General features: G+C 46.8%; 1 protein-coding gene across 6 annotated transcripts in view; it reads left to right on the top strand.

Annotated features, from left to right (window-relative positions):
- Window positions 1-6,663, top strand: part of CIB1 (calcium and integrin binding 1) — an 86,408-nt gene extending 79,745 nt beyond the window's left edge. For all 6 annotated transcript variants that reach the window (XM_085644396.1, XM_085644397.1, XM_085644401.1 and 3 more), the window contains 2 exons: window positions 3,044-3,132; window positions 4,777-6,663. In XM_085644396.1, coding sequence (XP_085500522.1) covers window positions 3,044-3,132; window positions 4,777-4,798 — 111 coding nt within the window. In that variant the 3' untranslated portion in view covers window positions 4,799-6,663. The remainder of the gene's footprint in view (window positions 1-3,043; window positions 3,133-4,776) is intronic.
- The last annotated feature ends 16,619 nt before the right edge of the window (window positions 6,664-23,282 follow it).

Here is a 23,282-nt window from a genome sequence, read left to right on the forward strand (position 1 = left end):
CCTTAGCCAAGAGAGACTCTATGGAGGGGTCCAGTAGCTGACATTTGTTGGGCAGCCTAGTGATAATCTTTGTTACATTTGTAAAACATTACTACCGCACAGCCTAAGCACACAGTGACATATATTTTGCCAGGAACTGACATCCACGTGCCAGAGGGCGCTTTATATATTCCGATTTCATCAATGGGAGGCCTGCTACTGCTCGAAGAGCCAGGTCTTGAGGTGTCTTCTGAAGGTGAGGAGGTCTTGGGTCCACCATAGGTGATAGGTGTGTGGGGAGGGAGTTCCAAGTCTTGGCAGCGAGGAAGGAGAAAGATCTGCCGCCGGAGGTCGTGCGGTGGATGCCGTGGACTGCGGCGAGGTTGGCGGAGCGGAGCTGGCGGGTGGGGGTGTAGAAGCTGAGTCGGTCGTTGAGGTAGGCTGGTCCGGTGGTGTGGAGGGCTTTGTGTGCGTGGGTGAGGAGCTTGAAAGTGATCCTCTTTTCGATGGGGAGCCAGTGAATATCCCTCAGGTGGGGGTGATGTGGTTGCGGCGGGGGATGTTGAGGATCAGTCGGGCGGAGGCGTTTTGAATGTGTTGTAGTCGTTGTAGGTGTTTGGCCGGGATGCCTGCGTAGAGTGCGTTGCCATAGTCTAGCCTGCTGCTGACGAGGGCCTGGGTCACAGTCCTTCTTGTTTCAGTGGGTATACACTTGTAGATCCTGCGGAGCATTCGGAGGGTGTTGTAGCAAGCGGAGGAGACGGCGTTGACCTGCTTCTCCATGGTGAGGGAGGAGTCGAGGATGATTCCCAGGTTGCGAGCGTGGTCGGTGGGAGTAGGTGCTGTTCCTAGCGCGGTCGTCCACCAGGAGTCGTCCCAGGCTGAGGGTGTGGGTCCGAGGATGAGGACCTCTGTCTTGTCCGAGTTCAGCTTCAGTCGGCTGTTACTCATCCATTCGGCGACGGCTTTCAATCCCTCATGGAGGTTTGTTTTGTCGGTGGTCGGGTCCTTGGTGAGGGAGAGGATCAGCTGGGTGTCATCAGCGTAGGAGATGATGTTGAGGTGGTGTCGGCGGACGACCTGTGCGAGGGGGCCATGTAGACGTTGAACAACGTTGGGCTGAGGAATGATCCCTGGGGTACACTGCAGATGATGTCGGTGGCCTTGGAGCGGAAGGGGGGGGAGGCGTACGCTCTGTGTTCTGCCGGAGAGGAAGGAACTGATCCAGTCCAGGGCTTTTCCCTGGATTCCGGCTTCTTGGAGGCGTTCCTTTAGTGTGCGGTGGCAGACTGTGTCGAATGCGGCTGATAGGTCCAGGAGGATGAGGGCCGATGTTTCTCCGTTGTCTAGTTGAGTCCTGATGTCGTCTGTGGCTGCGATGAGGGCTGTCTCGGTACTGTGGTTTCTTCGGAATCTGGACTGGGACGGGTCTAGGATGCTGTTGTCTTCGAGGTAGTGGGTCAGCTGTGCGTTGATGACTTTCTCGATGACCTTTGCCGAGAATGGGAGCAGTGAGATGGGCCGGAAGTTCTTGAGGTCCTTGGGATCGGCTTTGGGTTTCTTCAGGAGGGCGTTGATTTGGGCGTGTTTCCAGCTTTCCGGGAAGGTGGCAGTCTCCAGGGAGATGTTGATGATCTACCGCAGTTGGGGGGCGATGGCAGTGTCGACTTTGTTGAAGATGTGGTGTGGGCAGGGGTCTGACGGTGATCCGGAGTGGATGGAGTTCATGATCTTGCGTGTCTCGTCATCGTTGACGTTGGTCCAGGAGGTTAGGAGGTTGCCATGGGTGGTGTTTGCTGGGGCGGTGGGGTCCCGTGTGGTGGGGGCGGTCGTGTTGTCGAAGCTGGCGTGGATGTCGGCGACTTTCTGGTGGAAGAAGGCGGCCAGTGAGTCGCACAGTTCTTGGGAGGGTGGGATGTCAGTGGTGTTGGCGCTGGGGTTGGAGAGTTCCTTCACGATGCTGAAGAGCTCTTTGCTGTCTTGTGCGTTGTTTTCCAGGCGGCTCTTGAGGGATGATCTTTTGGCCAGTCTGATGAGGTGGTGATGTTTGCGGGAGGCGTCCTTGTGGGCTGCGTGGCTATCTGTTGTTTGTTCGTGTAGCCATTTCTTCTCCAGTTTTCGTCCCGTCCGTTTGGAGGTCTGGAGCTCTTCGGTGAACCAGGTGGCTTTCTTTCTGGTGTGGCTGTTGGGTGGTTTCTTGAGTGGGGCGAGGGTGTTGGCGCAGTTGTTGATCATCACATCTTGCCGGCAGGAGTCACGGCTGTGACTGCTTGGCGCCACCCTCCAACACTAAGGAGCTATTGCTGGGGGTGAAATGTTTCTGGTGCAGTCTTGCGTCTGGAGAATTATCATAATTTGAAGAATCTGCAGTAAGATTGTGTATCCACCACCTTGCTACCACGCTCAGCAACTTTTCACTGTTTTTTGTTGTTGTTGTTAAAAGCCTGCAAACAGTCAGCCGTTTACGGAAAGGCCTGGATCGCTCTTTCTCATCCAGATATTTATCACCATACTATATTTGCACAGAATTAATAAGTTTTCTTTGTCTGCTATACAGTCAATAAATGCAACACAATAACATTAAAAGACTAATTTGTGCAGTCTTCTTCTCTTATTCCTCTTGCACTGCTGCCGAAGGTCAGCATTAAAGGACTATATGGACATTAATTCACCTCAGCAGTGGTGCATTTACTACTATTCTTAGAGTTTTAGGTAGATTCTGAATGTTTGGGTTAATAAAAAAAAAATGTATACACCATTGAAGAAAATGATGAGCTCCACTGAAATAAGTAGAATATACAGCCACAAGCAAATGGATTTAGAAAGTGGAGGTCCCAGAAGTCGCGTTGGTAAATAAAATGTGTACAAAAGACTGCACATTTTGCTCTGTGCTATTGGGAGACATATATATACACCACAACAGTAAATCCTTTCTAAACGGGTACTTTCCAATGAAAAAGGAGTAGACTTTACTACAGAAATGCTAATTATGGATTACATGTACGTGTTTTTTAGAATATCTTTCTGTGGTTATAACTTTCCATGTGCATTTGCTTCTGAACAGATTCTGGAGGAGTCCGATATTGATAAGGATGGAACCATAAACCTCTCAGAGTTTCAGCATGTAATCTCAAGATCACCAGATTTTGTCAGGTAGTGTTTTTTCTATGTAGAAATAATTGCATTGCTGTATAATTTATTTTAATTAGAGATTTCAGTAATCTGAGCTCTTCTGTTAATGCAATTTGTGACAAATGTTGTTACAATTTCTATTAACCATCTCCACTTTAATGTGACCACTCCAGAATCACACATGCTCTCTTTCTTTCTGAACTGGAACCCATCTTGAAGTGAGATGACTTTTTTTTTGTTAACTGTAAACGACCTGATTATGAGTTTGGTGGTATGGGAGCAGAGCGGCACGCCACCGCCTCACTCCCACACCACCGAACTTAACCGCCCACCGAATTATAAGTTGGAATCTGGGTGGGCGATCCTGCGGCGACTGGCCAGGACGCTGCCTTTCGAAGCCTCATAGCAGAGCCTTAAAAAGGCAGTGCCGTGGGACCGCCACAGCACATTCCAGCAAAGCATGGACTTTGCGTGTAGGAACTGGGGGTGCACACAGAGGGGCACACCATTTGCCCCCTGCATGCACCCCCATGCACCGAAGCACCAAGCGGTCCTGTAGGGCTAGTTTTCTCATTGCCATCCTTTTCATGGCAGCTCACTGGGGCTAAACTTACTCTAAAACGCGCTCCAAGTAACATAAGAGCTAAAGCCATTTTTGCTAGGTGGATAGTGTCTTGTGTTTACCAAATTTAAGACGTTTTAGCTCCTTTGCGGTTACATGCTTATTCCATGACGCAAAGCCAACATGCATTGCTTTTCGACAGCATGTCCATATCAGAAACATTTTAGAGCATCACATTGGCTTCTTTGAAAGATGTGCCTTGAGTCCCAAAATTTTGCCCCGTGTAATTGCTTGAAGCCTAGCTCGACCTTGCCTGTTTTTTGCCTTTCTTGTGTTGTAAGCGTGATGCCATTTTGCCAAACCAGTTGGGCAGTAGCGAGAGTAGAACAACAGAATAAAGATAAAATTCCTTCATGGTGATTCCGGGACTTAGTCTTTCCTCTTCCTCTTTCACAATACCCTCTCAGTCATCACCTCCACAAGTGTATGCTATGGTAGAACTTACAATGTACAGGCAGGAGAAACGTGCTGGAAATAGGTGTGGTGGCATATACATTGGGGGTAGAGCTTCTGCACGGAGGAAGACTGGAGCACGGAAGTCTCACATTCTTTTAAAGTGACAGTGTTCTCTTAGTACAGCTTTGTACAGTTTGCTTGCCTGCCCATGCAAGAGAGGGAAATCACGGGCGAAGAACAAAAGTATCAGCATGATGCTCATTTCATTCTGTAGGGTCCATGTTGACAATCTCTGGTCATGGTGTATCGGGTAGTCTTATGCTCACATTCAGTTAAAGACTGACTTTGTGGGTGTGAGTTTTCAGCAGCGTTGGCGTGTTATTTATTATCTATAGGCCCTTTCTTTGGGTGTGGTGCCAATGTGAAATTTCTGAACCTATGCAGCCAAACTCAGACTGTCTTATTTTTGGTCCTCCACACGATATTTAGCAGTGAACGGCGCTTCTAAATATTGTACAAGTGACTGTTTACAGTCCTTATTATGATGATGTTGGATGGTTGATGTCATTCAGAAAAAAGCGGTTTAATGCAAGACCTATAACATCTAAATGTGGTCCCTTTAATGCTCTTCATTATTCTTTTTTTAGTTCCTTCAAGATTGTGCTGTAATGGCCCAGCCAGCTACTTCTCAGAGAAGCCATCTGAAGCAGCTTACGAACAGCTTGTCGGCACTTCAATAAAATAATTCCATGGATCCACCTCCTAGAATTAAAAATTCTTCCTCCACTAGGAAGAAGCTTCAAAGTGCTGTGTGCTCTGGACTGGCATCTGCTGTTAGAAGCAGCTTAATAAGTACAATAATTCGTTCAAAGCTGTGAAACTGTACAAGACTTTCTTGGCTATCAGTCTGTACCAGACCAGTCTGCGGTTGAAAAAATGCATCCTATGTGCTGCAGTGTAGCTACTGAACCAAAACGTGCCTTGCATCCATTTGAAATGTATGCTTCTTCTTCACAGGCATGCTAAGAATACTTATTTTAACTAAACTGTTTTAAAATCAAAGTGATAGAAAGGGGAAATTGAGCAATTGTGTTGTGTCCTGCTATGCAGATGCCTCCTATGTAGCATTTGGGGTGCCCCCAGCTCTCCTTACCACTCATTACCCCTTCCCGTTCATACACATTGGATAGTAGCTATTCTGGGGTCTCAGTCACCCGTCGACCGTAAACAGGCAGCAGGATTGTAAAGGTCTGACTAAGCAAAATTGTGGCCGACCTACTCGTAGCCACTTTCCGGACGGCTTGGCTTGCCTGAAAATGCTCAGGACTGTGACCCTCTCAACGCACAAACCTCTATCCCTCTCCATTTCCATTTGTGTTAACGCGTATGGTCAGCAGTGGCTTCTTTGTGCCGCATTATTCAGTCACATTTCATAGAAGCATCATACCGGAGATAACCAGAAGCTACTTTCTCACCTCATTCATGTCAGTTTCTTTATCCAGCACTCACTGCAGCAATAAAATGCGTTGTTAGTGGAAATCTTCGGTCTGTGAAAGGGAGAAGCATCATGTACTGAGAGGAGTACTGTATCGGAGAGGATTGAATCATTTCTATTTTTTTAATCTTTTTCTGTAGACTGCATTTGCCTTTCTATGGAACACGTATGTGAAAATAATTGAACTATGATTTAACAGTTAACCTGTACTTAAAACTGTGTTTTGTTTATCATCAGAGCATTAAAAGTGCTCGATGTGCAGAAGTGTTTAATCGGATTCCAGTTTTAGATCTTGACCATTTATTGATCATGGTTTAGAGGAACATCACTTCCCCAGTAATGTAATATCTGGCCCCTTGCCCTTTTTTGGCGTTCTACCTTCATATCCTATTTCCAACAGGCTTTCCAAATCTTTAGAGCGTCTGCTGCACATTAAACCTTAAGTGCCTTATATTTGAATTGAATAAATATTGGTACGTCTGAAAAGTGCTCTACTGCTTGAAATATTGGAAGATAATAGAAAATACTGTGGGAAAGTTCCTTTTTAGAGTATAAAGCAAGTAAGCCATATAAGGAAACTAAAATCTAAGCTGTACTGCAATAATGATTCAGAGGCTGGCGGAGTAAAACGTGCTGTGTGCACCTGCCACCTATTGTATGTTATGATATAAAACTATATTTTAAATTTAAGACAAAGAAAGGGGGCATGTTTGTTTACTTTTGATTGTGTATGGTGGAATAATCACAGTTTATGATATGAAACGGAGTACTCGAACTTGATACATAATCAAGATGTAGCTAGGCATTTCAGAATTTGTTGACCTGAAGTTGGACTGCTTGCGGCTTCATGAGTCCAGAACTATTTGCCTTGCAATATGTGGATTACATACAATTGGACACAATTTATCTAAATGTTAAAAAAAAAATATTTTCCAGATGGTTTTTCTTTGTCCTAACATGTTTGCATTTTCAGATTAATCCAGCACAGTTCAACTGTAAATTTTGATAGTGTTGCTTCCAAATAAACATTGAATTCTAATCAATTTGCACTAATCATTTTTACTTTGTACATGTTGTTGTTGTGAAAAATGCTCAAATAATCCCAGAATTTGGTAACAAGTCTAAAATCAAATTTGGAATATAATGAAATGACGTGAAACAATCTTTAACACTGCTTAGAAATGTGATTGGTTGGTGTTGTGTTAGGAGTTATGGTAGAATATGGTGATGTCAAGTGGAATATTGTGTGTAGGTTCTGGGAAGGTATATAAGCAAGATGCTTAGAATGTTGAAGGGGTCCTTTCTACTTCAGGAACTACCTTCAGCAGCATAAGCCGTGTATGGGTGAGTTTCCTTATGATTGTGCATTACCATTAATCTTCCATCGGCACCTGACTCGTTCCTTTGACACTATAGTTGTCTTGTGTATTTGCGTTTAAACTCTGAACCGCAAGTTTAATGGCATCTGTTGTTGGAGATGGTGAGGTGGTGCTATTGGATTGATTAACTCTGATTTCATGGGGAGCATGATGGTGAACTTTAGGTATTATAAATTATTGGTGTGAGTTTTACATTCAGTCAGCATATCAAAATGTGCCTGTTCTGTTCGCTTAGGTGATACATTGTTAAAGGATTAAGCAGCAAATTGATGGTCCAATCCCTCGGCTTTGCCTTTGGAGTCAATGGTAATGTGCTGATGTCTTATGAATGTAGGCTGTACAGGTACAATGCTTAAAACTGGACCAGTGAGCAAGTTACTTCCCATGCACACTTGACTCTCCAAGGCTGGCAAGGGAGAGCGGTTAAGGCTTACTGCAGGAGGTAATAAAGGGTGGGCAACTTAGAGAGTGCTTGCACATGTTATTATACTCCTACTTAATGTCCAAACAGAACATTTATTTTAAAAATGGATTGGTGATTTATGTACATGTAGAGAGACGAAACTAGTAACACCACCAAACAGAGCCACGAGCACAGTCTAGGTTTAAGATATACTATGGGACTATAAAAAAAATTAAGTGCTTATGTAGTACACCTCTATTATTAAAATTAAATGGAGTTATTAACTAATCTCTGAACACTCCGGTCACAGATCATTTACTGTGTGGTGCATTTGCAATTTTCACAATGGGCAAAGATGTCAGATATAATGTCATAATGCATTACGCATGCTTTAATATGTTTGCCCTAGTTATTTAATGTTCAAGAGGGTAAGGCTAGACAACAGAGGGTTTGAACGCTGCTTTTTCGGACTCTCCAAAAACATTCCTCAAGAACAATTTTTTTTTTCTTTTTTTTTTTTACGGAGTTTTATATAGCACGAACTTGACCCATATCGGGTATCGGAGCGCTTTACAGTGCACCAGTTGCGTTACAGGAGGACACATTCATTTATGTTAGGCACGGGGAGATTAAGTGATTTGCCCAGAATCACAGGATGTTCAGTGTCGTTGCCGGGACTCCAACCCAGTTCCCCAGATTCGAGGTCGACCGCCCTAGCCGTTAGGCCAACTCCTCTCCCCAATGTTGCACACAATTGGTCCTGTATAGTCAAATGGTATTTTCACAGTGCAAGGCATATTTACCAAAGTCCAGTCTAGCTAATTGGGCTGCCAGTAATAGTCTGGGTGCAGGGGCTCTTCGCATTGTTTAGAGGGAGCCAATTACTTCATCAACTTATCTCCAAAGCAATAATTGAGGCAGTGGTTTACTAGTGCCTGAAAGAGCCCAGCACTCACTAGTTAATTTCCTGAGGGCACGAAACATTGGGAGCCTTCTTTTAATACTGACCTATTTTTGCCTGGATTTTTGATTGCTGTATCACCCATTGAACCAACCAGATGAGCAGTTGGCACTGAGATGTAAGGTGTGGGTCTAACTGCAACATAAAACCATGGTTGGCCTACAATGTCTGCATTACTCTGGCTAGAAAAGGATAGATGCAGTTGGAGGTGCTTAAGGACGGTCAGAGACCTATACAGGATTATCCTACTGCCAGGCCTAGAATGCTATGTAAAGGTAATGTTCCCCTAGATAAAGTTGATGTCCTAGGGGTGGTTCAGACCATCTGAACATTTGTAAGTAAACGTTGCCTTTCTCTTTGACCCTCTAATCAGGGACGTGCTCCTCTCCAAATAAACACTTCAGCATCTTCTTCCTGGCACGGGGGAGGTGGGGGTTCACTCTCTTGAGTCTGATTCTTTTCCAACTTTGTTCCTAGGCTTTGGAAGGTGTGATTTGGGGCTGGCACCAAATGGTGAAGCTATGAGTATTGGACTGGGAGAAACTAAAGTCTCTCTTCTGGATCTTTTGGTTGCTAGTCAATGCTTACCACAAAAGGGGTGGATCTCCGATTCTGTTGAAGCGAAGATGTTCTTATTGTAGGATATGGATCATTTTCCACTTAATCACCCTCACTCATCAGAAATCTACTAGGTTTCTGGGACAGAGGAACAGCAACAACAGCATGCAGGTTGTCTTTTCCACAAAATAGATGAACCATTCTAAAGGGGAACCACCAGTTTGTGCTCAACATAGCACCAGTCATGTTACACATTGTCTGTTATGGGTGAGTTAATGCAGTCCCCTCCACACCCTACCTCATGCCCAGGTAGACATTTCTGTGTCACTGATCCATTTGAGAGTTGCCACCTTGGAACCTGAGAGCAACAGCGAGCTTGACTGATGCAGTTTTGAATTTCACCAAAAAGGTGTTTTGTTTTATCGTTGGCCTTACTTTGGTTATCTTTATTGAAAGGATAGGCCCGTTTGCGATGTGTGCACTTGTTATATAATAATTGATATGTCCCTTAATGGCGGGAACAGCCTTTAATGTTTTTATGCTGCATATAAGCGGCTGTTTGATTCATCACAAGTATGCAGGGCCTCTTGCTACTTGGTGTTCTCTCTGGGGATAATGCATCCCGGAGTGTTTAAGCGAGGGGGTGCATATACATCTTTTTTAAGGAATGATAGATACTTTATATGTGAATGCGCCGCCATGCCCCAGCGCTGCTCAATGACAACTAATATGGTTTTGCATTAGTTAGTAATGATTGCAGGAGACCAGTAATTCCCTGGGCTCTGCATATTCATTAGATATATTGTACGTTTGTTATCCCGGCATAAATGCCTCTCCTTTGGATTTTGCTTCATTTCCTCCCTCTATTTCTGCAGGCATCTGTAGCTTGGCTATCAGACCGGGGCATTATTATGTGGCCCTTTAATCTATGACACTAGACATGCGTTACACCACTGCAATATAATACGCTGTATCTACCTGTTATGTGGTTTCTTGATACAAGAAGCCTTGGACGCTTTTTAAGCACTTACATGTGAACTTTTACGATCAATAGGTACGTGCCCTCTGCAATGCCAAATTTATTTCTTTACCACCTGGGTGTTAAATGGATACATGAACCCTGTATACCGATTGAATACGGCTTCTCTATCACATATTCTACTATCGGTGGGAATGTATAACTGGTGATGTCTTGTGCTGCTTCCGGGCCTGTTAGTGTGTATTGCTGTGTTCTTGCTTTGGTCTCCTCTTTTGCATCTATTTATGTGAAAAATAATTTTGTTATATATTTGTTGTCTACTGATTGGTAGATCTCTTGCAGTATAGTTTTAAACTTTTCTTCTATATGTCACTTTCTATGTGCTGATATGTTCATTCATTAAATGATTAACACCACCGTATGTTATCGTCTTGTTTCCCCATGCCATTACTGTTATTTATTATTTACTGTCTTGTGCTCATTTTCCTGTGCCTTCTCTTACGTTCTAGAAAACAGCTTTCAATGTTGTGATGTTTGTAGTTTTTAACTGCATGTTATATGATTGGACACTATGCACAGTTTGTGTTAGATAGTTTGTTCTGTTTATGTTTAGGTGTGTCCAGTTTGTGTATATTTGTTTTTTTATGTATTATCCGCAGCCCTGATAAAGTTCAATCAACTGATCTGAACAAAACGCATTGGTTGGATGATGCTTTGTTTGTACCACCTAAATAAATGCTGATGACTGAATTGAACACTTAGCTGTACTCCTTATCTAGACAGTAGTAAATGTAGGTATTGTCTAAGGTGCACCACTCTATTGATTTTATTGTTCTGCATCTGCAGTTGCACCTAACGATGGCAGGTGCAGGGGTGTTTGTGCACTAACCTTTGTTATATAAAAAGAAGGAAAGGAAGAGCGAGGTGCGGCACTTATAGCCCGTTATTGGTAGCATTTCTCTGGTTATAAACCTTCAAAATCCTGACTAAACATAAACTTCAAAAATGGATGGCTGACCTGGCAGCTGAAAACCTGAAGCTCTTTCCATTGTCCATTTGCCTGCAAGTCTTATATTTCTCTGTAGACCATTAGGCTACATTGTTTCATAATGATGATGGACTTAAACAAAAGTTAACTTCCTTTAGTCATTCTGATCTCAGAGCAACTGATTACTGGGGCGAAAGCCCCTCATAGAATACCTACATATGCTACCCTGTTTATTTATGTGTCCTTACATTTTGATGTCAGTCGAGTTGCACCTCCAGTGCTTCTGAAGCACTCAGTGCTGGATTGGAGTACACCAAAAACTTCCCCACACAGAATGGAAGGTGACTACTGTCACTTAAACAGGCTATAGCCAAACTGACAATTGTTGGCTAAATAATATGGCTGCAGCACATGCTTCTCTATCTATACTCCTGGGAAAGGTATCTTAAGCCCCTCTTGGTACTCCATAGTCTCCCATAATTTGTATCCTTAACAACCTGAGGAGAGTGTTTGTGGAGTAGGTGCACTTATATTTGGTGTTCTGAAGGACCACGTGCGATACAAATTGTGTTGTCTGTGAGGACACATTGCAAGCAACACAAGCTTTTGGTCCTTTACAACAATGATGAAGAAAAGACCATTCTGACTTTACTGTCCCTTCAAGCAGCCTGGATCCCTTGCCTGGTTTCCCGACTGCAATCTACTTTCAGGGACCTCCTCCCAAAATAGTTCACGGACTGAAGCCAATTTTGCTGCTTGGGCAGCCCTCCCATTTTCTGTCTGGAAAATGTTTGACCACTTGGAATGTCTGGCTTGTTCCTACACCTTTGCACATCATTTTACCCATGGATTGTCTTTCCTCTTTGGTTGTGCTATGATCTGCCAGCAAGGGAGGGACCTTCCTTGGGATGTTTGGCCATGTGCACCAATACACAGCCCTATGCCAAGTTGCTGCTTTCTCCTCCTGTCCGGTGTCGAAATACCCTGTGCAGAGATTGGTTATAAATGTTACCTTTGAAGGTGGCACATCTTTTCTCCTGCAGTGATTTCTTAACACTCCTTGCGCGAACGTACTACCCCTCCAGAGCCAGTTTCTTGTACTCCGTTTGCATATTGGTATGACGCTCTACAGCAACATCCTTAAAAAGTGTCTGACCATCATGTGGTAGATATCTAGGTTAGAACTAATCCTGAGATAACTAAAAATACCTTCTGCCATGCCCTGCCTGTAAGACGGCTGTTCGCTGCCCTGCATGTTTAGGAGCCATCCACTTTGGCTCAAGACGAAGTGATATTAGTACACACTTTGAGTCTTTTACAGAGGGCAGCTCCACTCCCTCGATCTCAAACGTACTTCAGTCAATAGTCATTCAATTCCTTTCCCTCGCTCATGTACCAAGGAAAGATGTCTTCCTTAGGAATATAAGAACAAATTATGGAGTTTAGATGCATTACTGATAGTTAATTATTAAAGGGATGAGTTGAGTGTTGTGAGTCAGTGGACTATTAGTAGGAGCACCATGCTTTTTTTCTTTGACTTTGTGCTCTTGTGGTTGCTGCACTGGGTTTGGTTTAACAGAACTTAAGAGCCCACTAGAATAGATAATCTCAATAGGATTAAGTGAAGTTCTCCACTACCTGAAGAAAACATTTTCAACTAAGAGACCGAACACATTTTCAAAGATATCCACAGGTTAGGTTACTTTAGTTCTGTGTCATGACTCACAAAACTGTTACACAGCAGTATCTGTATATGATCCCCAGACATTTAAGCAGAGAAGCTGTTCTGATCTTCTAATTCCCTTCTGCATCTCTGCTTAGTGTTTTGTAAAGCTGCACAGATCTACATTGCAAAGGCTTCCTCTCGCCAACTCCCTTTCAGCAGCGAGTTTGAGAAAGTTTCCTTTCTCCAAGCTTTTTATCAGTAGTGAGTTGGAGAAACTTTCCTTGCAGAGCTAAACCCACCCTGCCGTCATAACACCCCAGCCTCCTAGGCAACAGTTGTATCTCTTTTTAAGAAAACAATTTAGACATTCTTGTTTCTCCTTTTTATCCTCATCACTTACACAGTCATATATGAGACTTGCAGAACAATTGAGAGGGATTCACAGTGTCATAACGAACTACACAGAGTTTCCTTGTGAGGCTCAGCCGCTTCAGCCACGTAGACACAAAATAATGAGAGGGACACAGACCAACTGCACCTCTGGAGACTAGAATAAGATTCCTCACAAGGGGGAACAATGCATATTCATGAACTGTAGCTTGGAGTGGATGTGAGGAAGGTTAACATTATATTGACCAACGGCTTGTGACCACAGCAATGTTCTTCCTTGTGAGCCAGAGGCCTACAAAATCCCACACATGGCCCATATGAACTCTCAAATGCTGAGTTGATGGCGTAATTGAAAAACTTCAGCTTTCTGTAGGAACTGATGCATATGGAGGTGAATCCACCACTTGAAATGATCCACTGTATTGATAGTATGGTTGCAGAAATCCCCCAAACTCCCAGGAGATTATCCTCTGGATTTATCACTTCCTACCGAAATCAGAGTTTTCTCCATCACAACCCTCTTGCACTTCTCCATTACTACACAACTTTAACCAGGGCCTCTGTCTCAAGTACCCCAAGTGCCCACATGAGGCTCCATGGGGTGTTGTCTTCGACAAGATCAATCTTTTTTTTATGTCAATTAGATTCTAGTTCTCCTAAACCAAGTAGTTTCCAGCCCACCACAATGCAAATTGATACTAATTGATCTAACAAGGGTGAGAATGTAATGGTACACGGACATGCTACAGATGTCCTTTTCGATCTACATCTGATCATGATATAGTGAAACCAAGGAAGCATGCCACACAGTGCTTGGATTCACTTAACCTGGGAACATGACTTGTAAGATCCTTGCGCTCAGACGCATTTACCCACCACAGACGTTTATGGAAGTTTAAGTACAAAGCGGGGCCGCACCCTCAAAGACCACATATGGCAAGTAGTATAAGCAATTAGGACTTTTAGAGACCCAAGAGGTGTATAATCTTTGAACTGAGGGGGAAATTTACTAACCTAACACAGCTCAGCAACCAAGGTGGAAAGAGAAAAACAGCTCCATATCTACGGAGATATGGAGTGGTTTTTCTCTGCCCCTGCCCTGGTGTGCTTTAGGTTATCATGTGCCAAAACACACACTGTAAGGGTGTTTGTGTGTGTGATGTCCAGCATAAGCTAATACTACACTATGACAAAGTTTAACACTTTTCCGACTCTGGGACATATTCTCAACGTGTGATAATTATCACAAAATTAGCTTAACACAACTTTGCATATCGCAGTCTATCGCGAGAAAATAACGCAGTGTTAACGTGGTATTCCCAACACGGCGGTAACATGCGATAGTCTCACGATACAGCATCAAATAAATGCATTAAAATCAACGCAACGCCACAAAACGCGGAACACAAATAGTAGCGATGAGGCCAATCGCGATACAAAAATCAGCGAAAACCAGCGACAGACCTGCAATTCCCACACGGCATGCGGGAAAAACCACTATAAAAGTCGAAAAAACCATACAAAAAAAAGCCAAAGAACCGCGGAGCACAATGAAGGTAGTCGGCGCAAGTGCAGAGGACAACCAGAACCCCACAAGCCCCCCGGAGGACCAGACTGGGACCTCGGGGTCAGGGAAGAGCAAGGACAAGAAGAGTAGGAAGAAGCGGTTCAGTCCGCAGAAAAACAGGATCCTGATAACGGAGGTGGTAGAACACCATCAACTACTGTTCGTCACCTCCACTGTGTCATTGGCAACAAAAAATGGACTATGGCAGTCCATCGTGGACAAGGTGAATGCAGTCGGAGTGCTGAAGAGGACAATGGAAGAGGTCAAGAGGCGCTGGAATGATGTGAAGTGCAAAACCAAACAAACTTGCCAACAACCGGAAGGCAGCAATGCAGACTGTCCAGCGTCACAGGAGGACCTGGACAAGATGGAGGAAATGGTGTCCACAGTCATCAGTGGAGAGACGGTGGCAGGGGTTGGGGGACCGGACACTGCTCAACATCACCGGACACAACAGCACCAGGGTGAGTCATGACCAGGGACTGGGGGGACGGGGGGAGATGGGCACAATGGCACACATGCACAATTAAGGATAGCACATATGCGGACAAACCATGCCCCAGACCCCAACTCCCACCAAGAGACCAATGTACCCAAGTATGCAACATCTCAGCACTGTATAAGCACATAAGTCAGAGGCACACTCCATGAAAGGGATAAGGGGCAGCAAAATCAGGCGGAAAGAGCGGCTGCCACAACTGCACACCAGCGAGAGAGAGCTGGGTTCCTCAACACCGTAAAGACCCTCCTCATGGCATTGCTGCCACAAGGCCTGGCGCTGATGCATGCTGCTGCTACCACTCGATCCACATCTCCGCCCCCTGAAGTGTCAGAGCCGCACAGTGCAGCAGACATTCCACATCCGGCTCCTGAGGTGTCACTACCACACAGTGCTGGAGACAGCACACCACCACCCACATGTGAGGCACATGAAACAGCAGAGGGCGAACATGCGGAAGAATCTGCCTTCGTGGTCAGGACGCAGTAGCATTCATCTCCGTCATATGGCCTGTTTCTGCTTGGTTCTGCCCTCGCCATCATCACCTTCCACTGTCCCCCGATACACTCTGCGACACTCACCTTGGACTTTGCCATGGACAGCCATATTCTGTTTGGTTACCAATTACACAGCAATCAGACTGCGAAATGAGCTCTTCCCCTTCCGTTGCACTTGTCATTCCCTGAAGGACTTTGGCTGGCCCTCCAAGGGCCAACAATGCAAAGTGGGGTTTGCATGGCCCTTTACTGCTCCAGCGACAACACTCCACTGAATGTGCATTAAACATTCTTCTTCACACAGATGTGTCATGTCTCTGATCTTTCAAGTGTTGAAGTATGGATGAATGTAGGGTCGGTGATTCCCCCTTACGTCCATGTCGCTCATGTAGTGGGACTTGGGTCACAGGGTGATACATTGCCGATTACGGTCTGGGTGGCGCTGGCACTACGACAGGGACACATGCATTAGTTACTTCTTTGTCCAGCCCAGGATGGAACCACGCCCAGAGCCCCGGGGTCGTTGTTCACACCCTTATGCTGGACTGGTATACGCCAGGCCAACCCACTCCGCTTAACCTCACAGGGGAGGACGGCAACGCTACATGTCCCAGGTCTTCCCTGTGGTGGTCTGCCGATCAGAGGTCTAGTTGTCAGCATGCCACAGCCACTCCCTCATGGCTGGATTACACCCACACCACACCCATCCAGCACACGCGTCACAAGACATGTGACCCTGCCAATAAAAAGGGCCGGGCGCACGTGCTGGACGCCATTTACACTCTGGGTGTATCCGTGTGGTTATTATTTATGCATGAGGGCCTAGGGCCCTGCCACTTCACATTCCCCAGTGCCGGAGGTGACATGATGGCATCCGCACCACGGGACACAATCATAAAGGGTCCATGTTTTGCGGGGCACAGACTTGGTGGCACCGAATACACTGCGGCCGGCACAAGCACACCGCCACGGAACGGTGACTTTCGGTGCACTGAGGTAGGGGCACCTTAAGTGCTGAGCGGGTGTGCAGCCTGCGATTATGTCCCGTCGTGGCGGTCCGGACTGGTGAGGAGTTATGTGAGCCCTGCTGGACAGCAGTGTAGGCCTGAGCCAGCGGGAAGTGCTGGCCTAGCGGCACGTGGCGTTGCCTCGCGGTTCACAGAGTTAGTGGCACCTAAAGGGCTGAGCGGGTGTGCAGCCTGCGATGATGCCGTGTACACTGATATGATCTCTGCCATAGCAAAATCAAGACCTGGTGGCCCGTAGAGCGGGGCTGCATGATGTGGAGGGTGCCATGTTCACGGACCCCGGGCTTGGGGCTTGCCCCAGCACGTGGTGGGCCCTCTTTGAGATATGCCGGTGGTTGAAGGTGAGCATTGAGGCCTGGGTGCGCAGGGGCGGGCAGTCACTGCTGGGCGGCGGGAGGGGCTGGTGTGCAGCAGCCTGGATGCGCAGGGGCGGGCAAGCGATGATGGCGTGTGCAATTGTATGGACTCTGCCATTCATGAATCTGGTCTCTGTTTCAGATAAGGGACCTGGTGAACTGCAGTGTATACCGGCACGTGGTTGGAGACACACCAGTGGCAGCAGGTGAGCAGTGATGCCTGGGTCTGCAGTATCAGCACTCTCTCTCACTCTCCTTCTCTTCTTTTCACTCTCTCTCTCTCTCTCCCTCTCTTTCTCTCTCTCTCTCTCTCTCTCTCTCTCCCCCTATCTTTCCCTCTTTCTCTCTCCCTATCTTTCCCTCTTTCTCTCTCTCTCGTCCTCTCTCTCTCCCTCTCTCTCTCCCTCCCTCTCTCTCTCTCTCTCTCCCTGTCTTTCTTTCTCTCGTGCTTTTTCGCTCACTCTCTCTGTTCTTTGATGAGCGCAGGACACACATTCTTATCTAGTATTTTGTCTTGCAGGCTGTGACCTACAGATTGTCCTGAGAAGACCCGCCATGACTCTTCATAATAGTTGTTTTGAGTGTTCTAGAATATAATGTTCTGTTTGGTGATTCACATATGAATGAGTGATTCTCCTTTTTCTGAACATACATGCATGTTGATTGTTGTCATTGTGCGACGTCAGGCGAATTGTTTTGTGCATGATTTTGTGGCGTTGAGGTAACATATCTTTGTCCAAGGGGTGGGGGCGTTGGTGGGGGAGGGGGATCCTGGGGGTGGTGGCGGTGGGTGTTGTTGCCCTATTGGGGCTCTGGGCTGCATGTTCAGTTGCTCCAGGGCATCTGTAGTTCTTCATGTGGGGCTCTGGGCTGCGCTCCCTTGTCTGGTGCCGGTTGTCGTCCAACTTTACACCAGGTAAGAGCAGGTGTTCAAATTCTGCAGCCAACGCGCCTTACCGCATGTTTTTTGCGGCTGCTATCGCAGGTAAACTGGTGATACCAGGTTGTGAATGGGGCGATACATTTATTGCCACTTTGGCTGCTATAAAGTGCCGTTAACATGGCGATAAATCCTTGAGAATATGCCCCTCTGTTTGGGTGCTGTACAGTGCAACACAAATATTTAAAGTTACTTGAGATTTTATTTGCTTTTGGAAGTAAATCGCTACACAACACTATGCAAACCTGGGGCAAATTGTTAGTACATTTCTCCCTTAGTGCCTCACAAGATACTGCCATACGTGTTGGGTAGCTTCATTAGACTATCAACAATGTGACCTTTAAATGCATTTTGTGGCTTTCACCAGGTACAACAGTAGGCATTATAAAGATCAATTGTTTTGCGCCACATGCCAACAATCTGTTAAGGAAGTTATGGGAAATCAGCAATGCTTGATATGTAAAAGAATAAGTGCCAGAACCCAATGTTATCCTTAGAAGCTCAGGGTGCTGAATACCAAGGCTCCGCAGTCATAATTCCACTTCATGGTGCTTTAATCCACCACCAGGCACTCCTTGCTCCACCATCTCACTTTTATAGGTTCTATTTCATCACCTCTTTGTCACTGTTGCACAAGTTACTTACCTTCGGTAACGCCTTATCTGGTAGAGACTCCATCTAGCCGCAGATTCCTTAACTTAGAATTATTTGCAGGTGTCAGACTAGTTCCAGAATTTTTTTTGTGAGCAGTTCCCATGCGCACTGGTAGGGCGAGTCGTTCAGCACTGGAAGTGACGTTCACTTTGGCTATATGGCACCACCCCAGCATGCTGACATCCGTATCTTTTCATGACCTTCCATGCCAGGAGCGCAGAGCCACAAAGAACATTGACCACTGGTGTGATGAAGACTGGGGCCCTGAAGGAGAACAGCCTTAACCGTATCAGTGGCGGAAAGGATGGGTGGGTTGGTAAGGAATCTGGGGCTAGATGGTCTCTACCAAATAAGGCGTTACCGGAGGTAAGTAACTTGTTAATCTGATAGAGACATCTAACCACAGATTCCTTACCTTAGAAAAGATACCCAAACAATACCTCTCCAGAGGTGGGTCTATAAAACAATTTCACAGTAAAGAGTCCTGCAGGACAGAACAGACAACGTTCCCATCCCTACAGGCCTCACTGTCCAGGCAGTAGTGCTTGTTGAACCTGTGCAGGTAAGCCCACGTTGCTGCCTGGCAGATGTCCAGCAGCCTTAGCTCTGGTGGAATGAGCATGCCAACCTTCTTGGGTTGCTTTTTGGCCAGTGCACAGCAGATTTTGATGCAGAGCACAATCCATTGGGAGATGGTCCGTTTCTGCACAGCCCTCCCTTTCTTGGCTCCAACATACCCCATGAAGAGTTGGTCGTCCACCCAGAACTCTTTCATGTGGTCACTGTAGAACAACAAAGCACTTTTTGGGTCCAGTCGCTTCTCTTTTCTTCCTTAGAGGGATGGGATGATGCATAAAAGGTAAGCAGGGTGATGGACTGGCCTACATGAAATGTAATGACAACTTTCTGCAGAAAGGAAGCTCTGGTGCAGAGAACCAGCTTGTCTGGAAAGATGCTTAGGTATGGAGGTTTGGATGATAAAGCCTGAAGCTCAATGACCCTTCGGGCAGACATTATCTCTACTAGGAAGGCCATCTTGATGGTAAGGAGCACGAGAGGACAGTTATGGAGCGGATCAAAGAGGTACACATATCATAAATGTAAGCACAAAATTGAGGTACCACTGAGGCATGATAATGGGTGAAGGTGGAAACATACGGTGGGGACCTATCAAAAACCTATTTACAAAAGGGGTCTGGAATAAGGATTGCAGATCTGGCAACCACCGAAAGGCTGAGATGACAGACAGATAACCCTTCAACACACCCAATGCAGAGCCTTGCTGCGCCAGGGTATGGATAGACAGAAGAACTTGGGAAAGGGGTGCAGATTGGATCAGGGGGTCAACCTGTTTGGCTGTGCACCATGCCACAAACTTGTTCCAACAGCCGACGTATACCGTCTTGGTAGAGGGACCCCAGGATGGCAAGATAATATTGCAGACTTCGGGTGGAAAGTCAAAAGCTATCAACTGTTACCGCTCAATTTTCCATGCATGAATGAAGCATTCACATGTTCAGGTGGAGAACTCTCACCTGCTGCTGTGAAAGAAGATCCTCCCGAAAAAGCAGACTGATCAGAGGACCAATGGCTATGCTCAACAGTTTGGATTACCAAACTCTTCGAGGCCAATCCAGAGCCTCAAGGAGGGCTTGGGCCCGGTCGTTCTGGGCAGGAGTGGAATTAATGGAAAGGCATACAGGAGGCCTGAGCTCCACTTGAGATGAAAAGCAAGAGCTGCTTTGGAAACTACAGTGCACAAAACCGCTGACACATTGCGTCCTGGGCGGTGGCAAACAGATCTAACCAAGGCTTTCCCCACTCTGAAAGAGAAAACCATTCGAGATGTTAGGCATCTTCTGCTGAGTTTGTCCGCCCTGATGTTCAGAGCCCATCAGGTGTTTAACCATCAGTGATATGCCCCAATGTCTCAGCCATGTCCAGAGACAAACAGCCTCTTGACAAAGGATCCAAGACCCCACCCGCCCTGTTTATTGCAGTACCACATGGCAGTGGGGTTGGCTGAAGACCTGCACTAGCCTTCTCTTGATGGAGGGTAGAAAGACTTTCAGTGCCAGTAGGATCACCCGGAATTCCAGGTTGATGTGGAGTCCAGATTCTTCCAGAGACCAGAGTCCTCTAATCTCCACCTCTCCTAGATGGCCACTCCTACCCAGGAGTGACCCATCTCTTACTGCTGTCAGAAGGGGGAGAGCGGTCTGCGGCTGACCCACTCGCTGTTTGTTAACCACTGCAGAACTTTTGCAGTTCCCTTGGTGATCTAGACCATGTCGGAGAGATTTCCCTGATGCTGCACTACCTGGAACTTCGGGCATGTGTCACAAGCAGGATTCAGAACGTCATGAGACCCAGCAGCCTTAGAGATAGTCCCACCGAAACCTTGGATAGAGGCTGAAACATCGATATCATAACCTGAATATCCTGGACTCGCTGTTCGGGAGGATAAGCGCAAAACTGCTCCATGTCCAGAACAGCTCAGATGAAAGGGAACATCTGAGAGGGTGTGACTTTGGAACGTTGATAGTGAACCCCAGCAAGTGCAATAGGTCTGCCGTAGTCTGGAGATTGGTTAGGACTGCCTGCTATCAACAGCCTGTCATTGGGATAAGGGAAGCCTGGCACCCCTGATCTCTGCAGATGAGCTGCAACCACCACCATCACCATCACTTTGGTGAACACATGAGGAGCGCTGGTTAGGTCAAAAGTGTTTGTGGCCCACCATGAACTTCAGGTAGTGCCTGTCGGCAGGCAGGACGGGAATGTCGAAGTATGCGTCCGGCAAATCCAGTGGTAACATCCAGTCTCCCAGGTTGAGGGCAGACAGAACTTGAGCGAGCGTTAGCATTTTGAATTTCTCCTTTTTCAGGAAGAAATTGAGCGGGTGCAGGTCTAGTATAGGACGAAAGGCTTCGTCCTTCTTGGGCATCATGAAGAAGCAGGCCTAACAATCACGAGCACCTTTTGATGTCAGCACCCTCTCTATGGCTCCTTTTGCCAAGAGAGCCTTCGCGTCCTGGTGGAGTAAGGCGAGATGGTCCTCAGTCAGCCTGTTGTGAGTGGGTGGCATTGGTGGAGGAGTAGTCAGGAAGGGGCAGGAGTAGCCCCTTCAGACTGTCTGGAGACCTGAGCTCTCTTATGTTATTCACCTCCAGTAATGCAGGTGATGGTATATCCTGTCGCCCACTGGTTGCCCTTGCTGTTCGGATGGCAAACTAAAGGGGCTCGAGACTGCAGCTGCCGGATGGGCGGTGGACTGAGCTGACATCTGGCTGTCTGATCCATGGGGTCTGTGGGCATCGTGTCCTCAGCCACGCCGAGGCTAGGAAGCTTGCATCCATGGTGAATGAGCGGGTAAGAATGTGGCTGGTAGCCTCTACCGTAGCCATGAAAGCTGGACTGGGGTTGTCTAGGGGCCCAAGGACCTGGCCGTAGTCCTGCTGTCCTTGAAGTGTTCCAGCGCTGAGTCTGCCTTGTCTCCTAACAGACAGGTGCCATTAAAGGGCATGTCCGTAAGTGAAACTTGAACATCCCCTGACAAGCCAGTTGCTCTGAGTCGGCTGTGATGCCACAAGGCTACTGACAAAGAAACCACTCTGCTCAGTGAGTTAGCCGCTTCCAGCCCCCATCTAATTGTGCACGTAGCTGCATGTCTCACATCTGCTATGGCTTGGGAGAGTATGGCCTGGGCCTCCTCCAGGACCATGGGCAGCACCTGCGCAACCAGATCCCACAGTGCATGGGAGTAATGGCCCAAAAGGTGCAGTGTTCACTGACCATAGTGCCAGGCTGGTGGAAGAAAACATGTTCTTGCCCAAAGTATCCTGTGTCTTGGATTCCCTATCCGGTGGGGAGGTAGGGAATGCACCAGGTTTTATATAGAAGGTGGAGGCTTAGAGCACCAAGGTCTTCGGTGTAGGGTGTTGCATGAGGAAATTGGGGTCTCCTCAGTCTGGACGATATAGTGGCAATCGCCCTGTTTACAGGAGCCCCTGTGCAGAGTTTGGACCAAGTCCCAAGCAGGACGTCCGTAAGGGCTTCATTAAAAGGGAGAAGTGGTTCTGAGTTAGTCACTCCCGGTTGAAGCACCTCTGTCAAGACGTTAGTCTTGACTGTCACAGAGGGCAGGCTAAGATCCAGGACCTCAGCCACTCTTACCACCATAGCAAAAGAGGCTCCCTGCTCCGTAGCCATGGTAGGAGGAGAGTCCTCACACCAGTCTATCTTGGGGTCTAGAGGCTGGTATTCCTCATGGCCCAGTGGACCCTCTCAATCCTCCCCAAAATCTAACCCATAGGAATAGGGATCAGGCTCCCATCTGGAAGGCAAATCACCAGTCGGTGCTGGAGTCAGGTGATGCCCCTCCAGCTCCCAGTTGGAGTCAGGGATGGGGACGGCACTGTGAGTGTCGATATTGGGACCATTGTTGGCAAAGGTCGAGATGGTATGACCAGCGCTGATTAGGATTTATCCGTGGATCCAAGTTGCCTGGCTGGTGCTGGGGATAAATCCACCAGCAGGGAACTAGTAGGGGCACCTCCCGAACCTGTGGGGCCCAACAGCACACCAGCAGGGGTGGGCTACCCAAATAAAAGGTGCATGGCCTCATAAAATTTGAGAACTTGGGCAGGGGGTGCTCTGGCTCTTGGAAACTCGGGGAGGCACGGATCCGAACCAGGTGCAGGTTCAATCGCAGAGCCAGGCCTTGAATGAAAATGCTCCCTTATCTCATTGGAAGACTTTGACACATGTGGTGAAGTCGATAACCTCTTCGA

The sequence above is a fragment of the Triturus cristatus genome, chromosome 3_1 (assembly GCF_964204655.1).
Source record: "Triturus cristatus chromosome 3_1, aTriCri1.1, whole genome shotgun sequence".
Taxonomy (NCBI): Eukaryota; Metazoa; Chordata; class Amphibia; order Caudata; family Salamandridae; genus Triturus; species Triturus cristatus.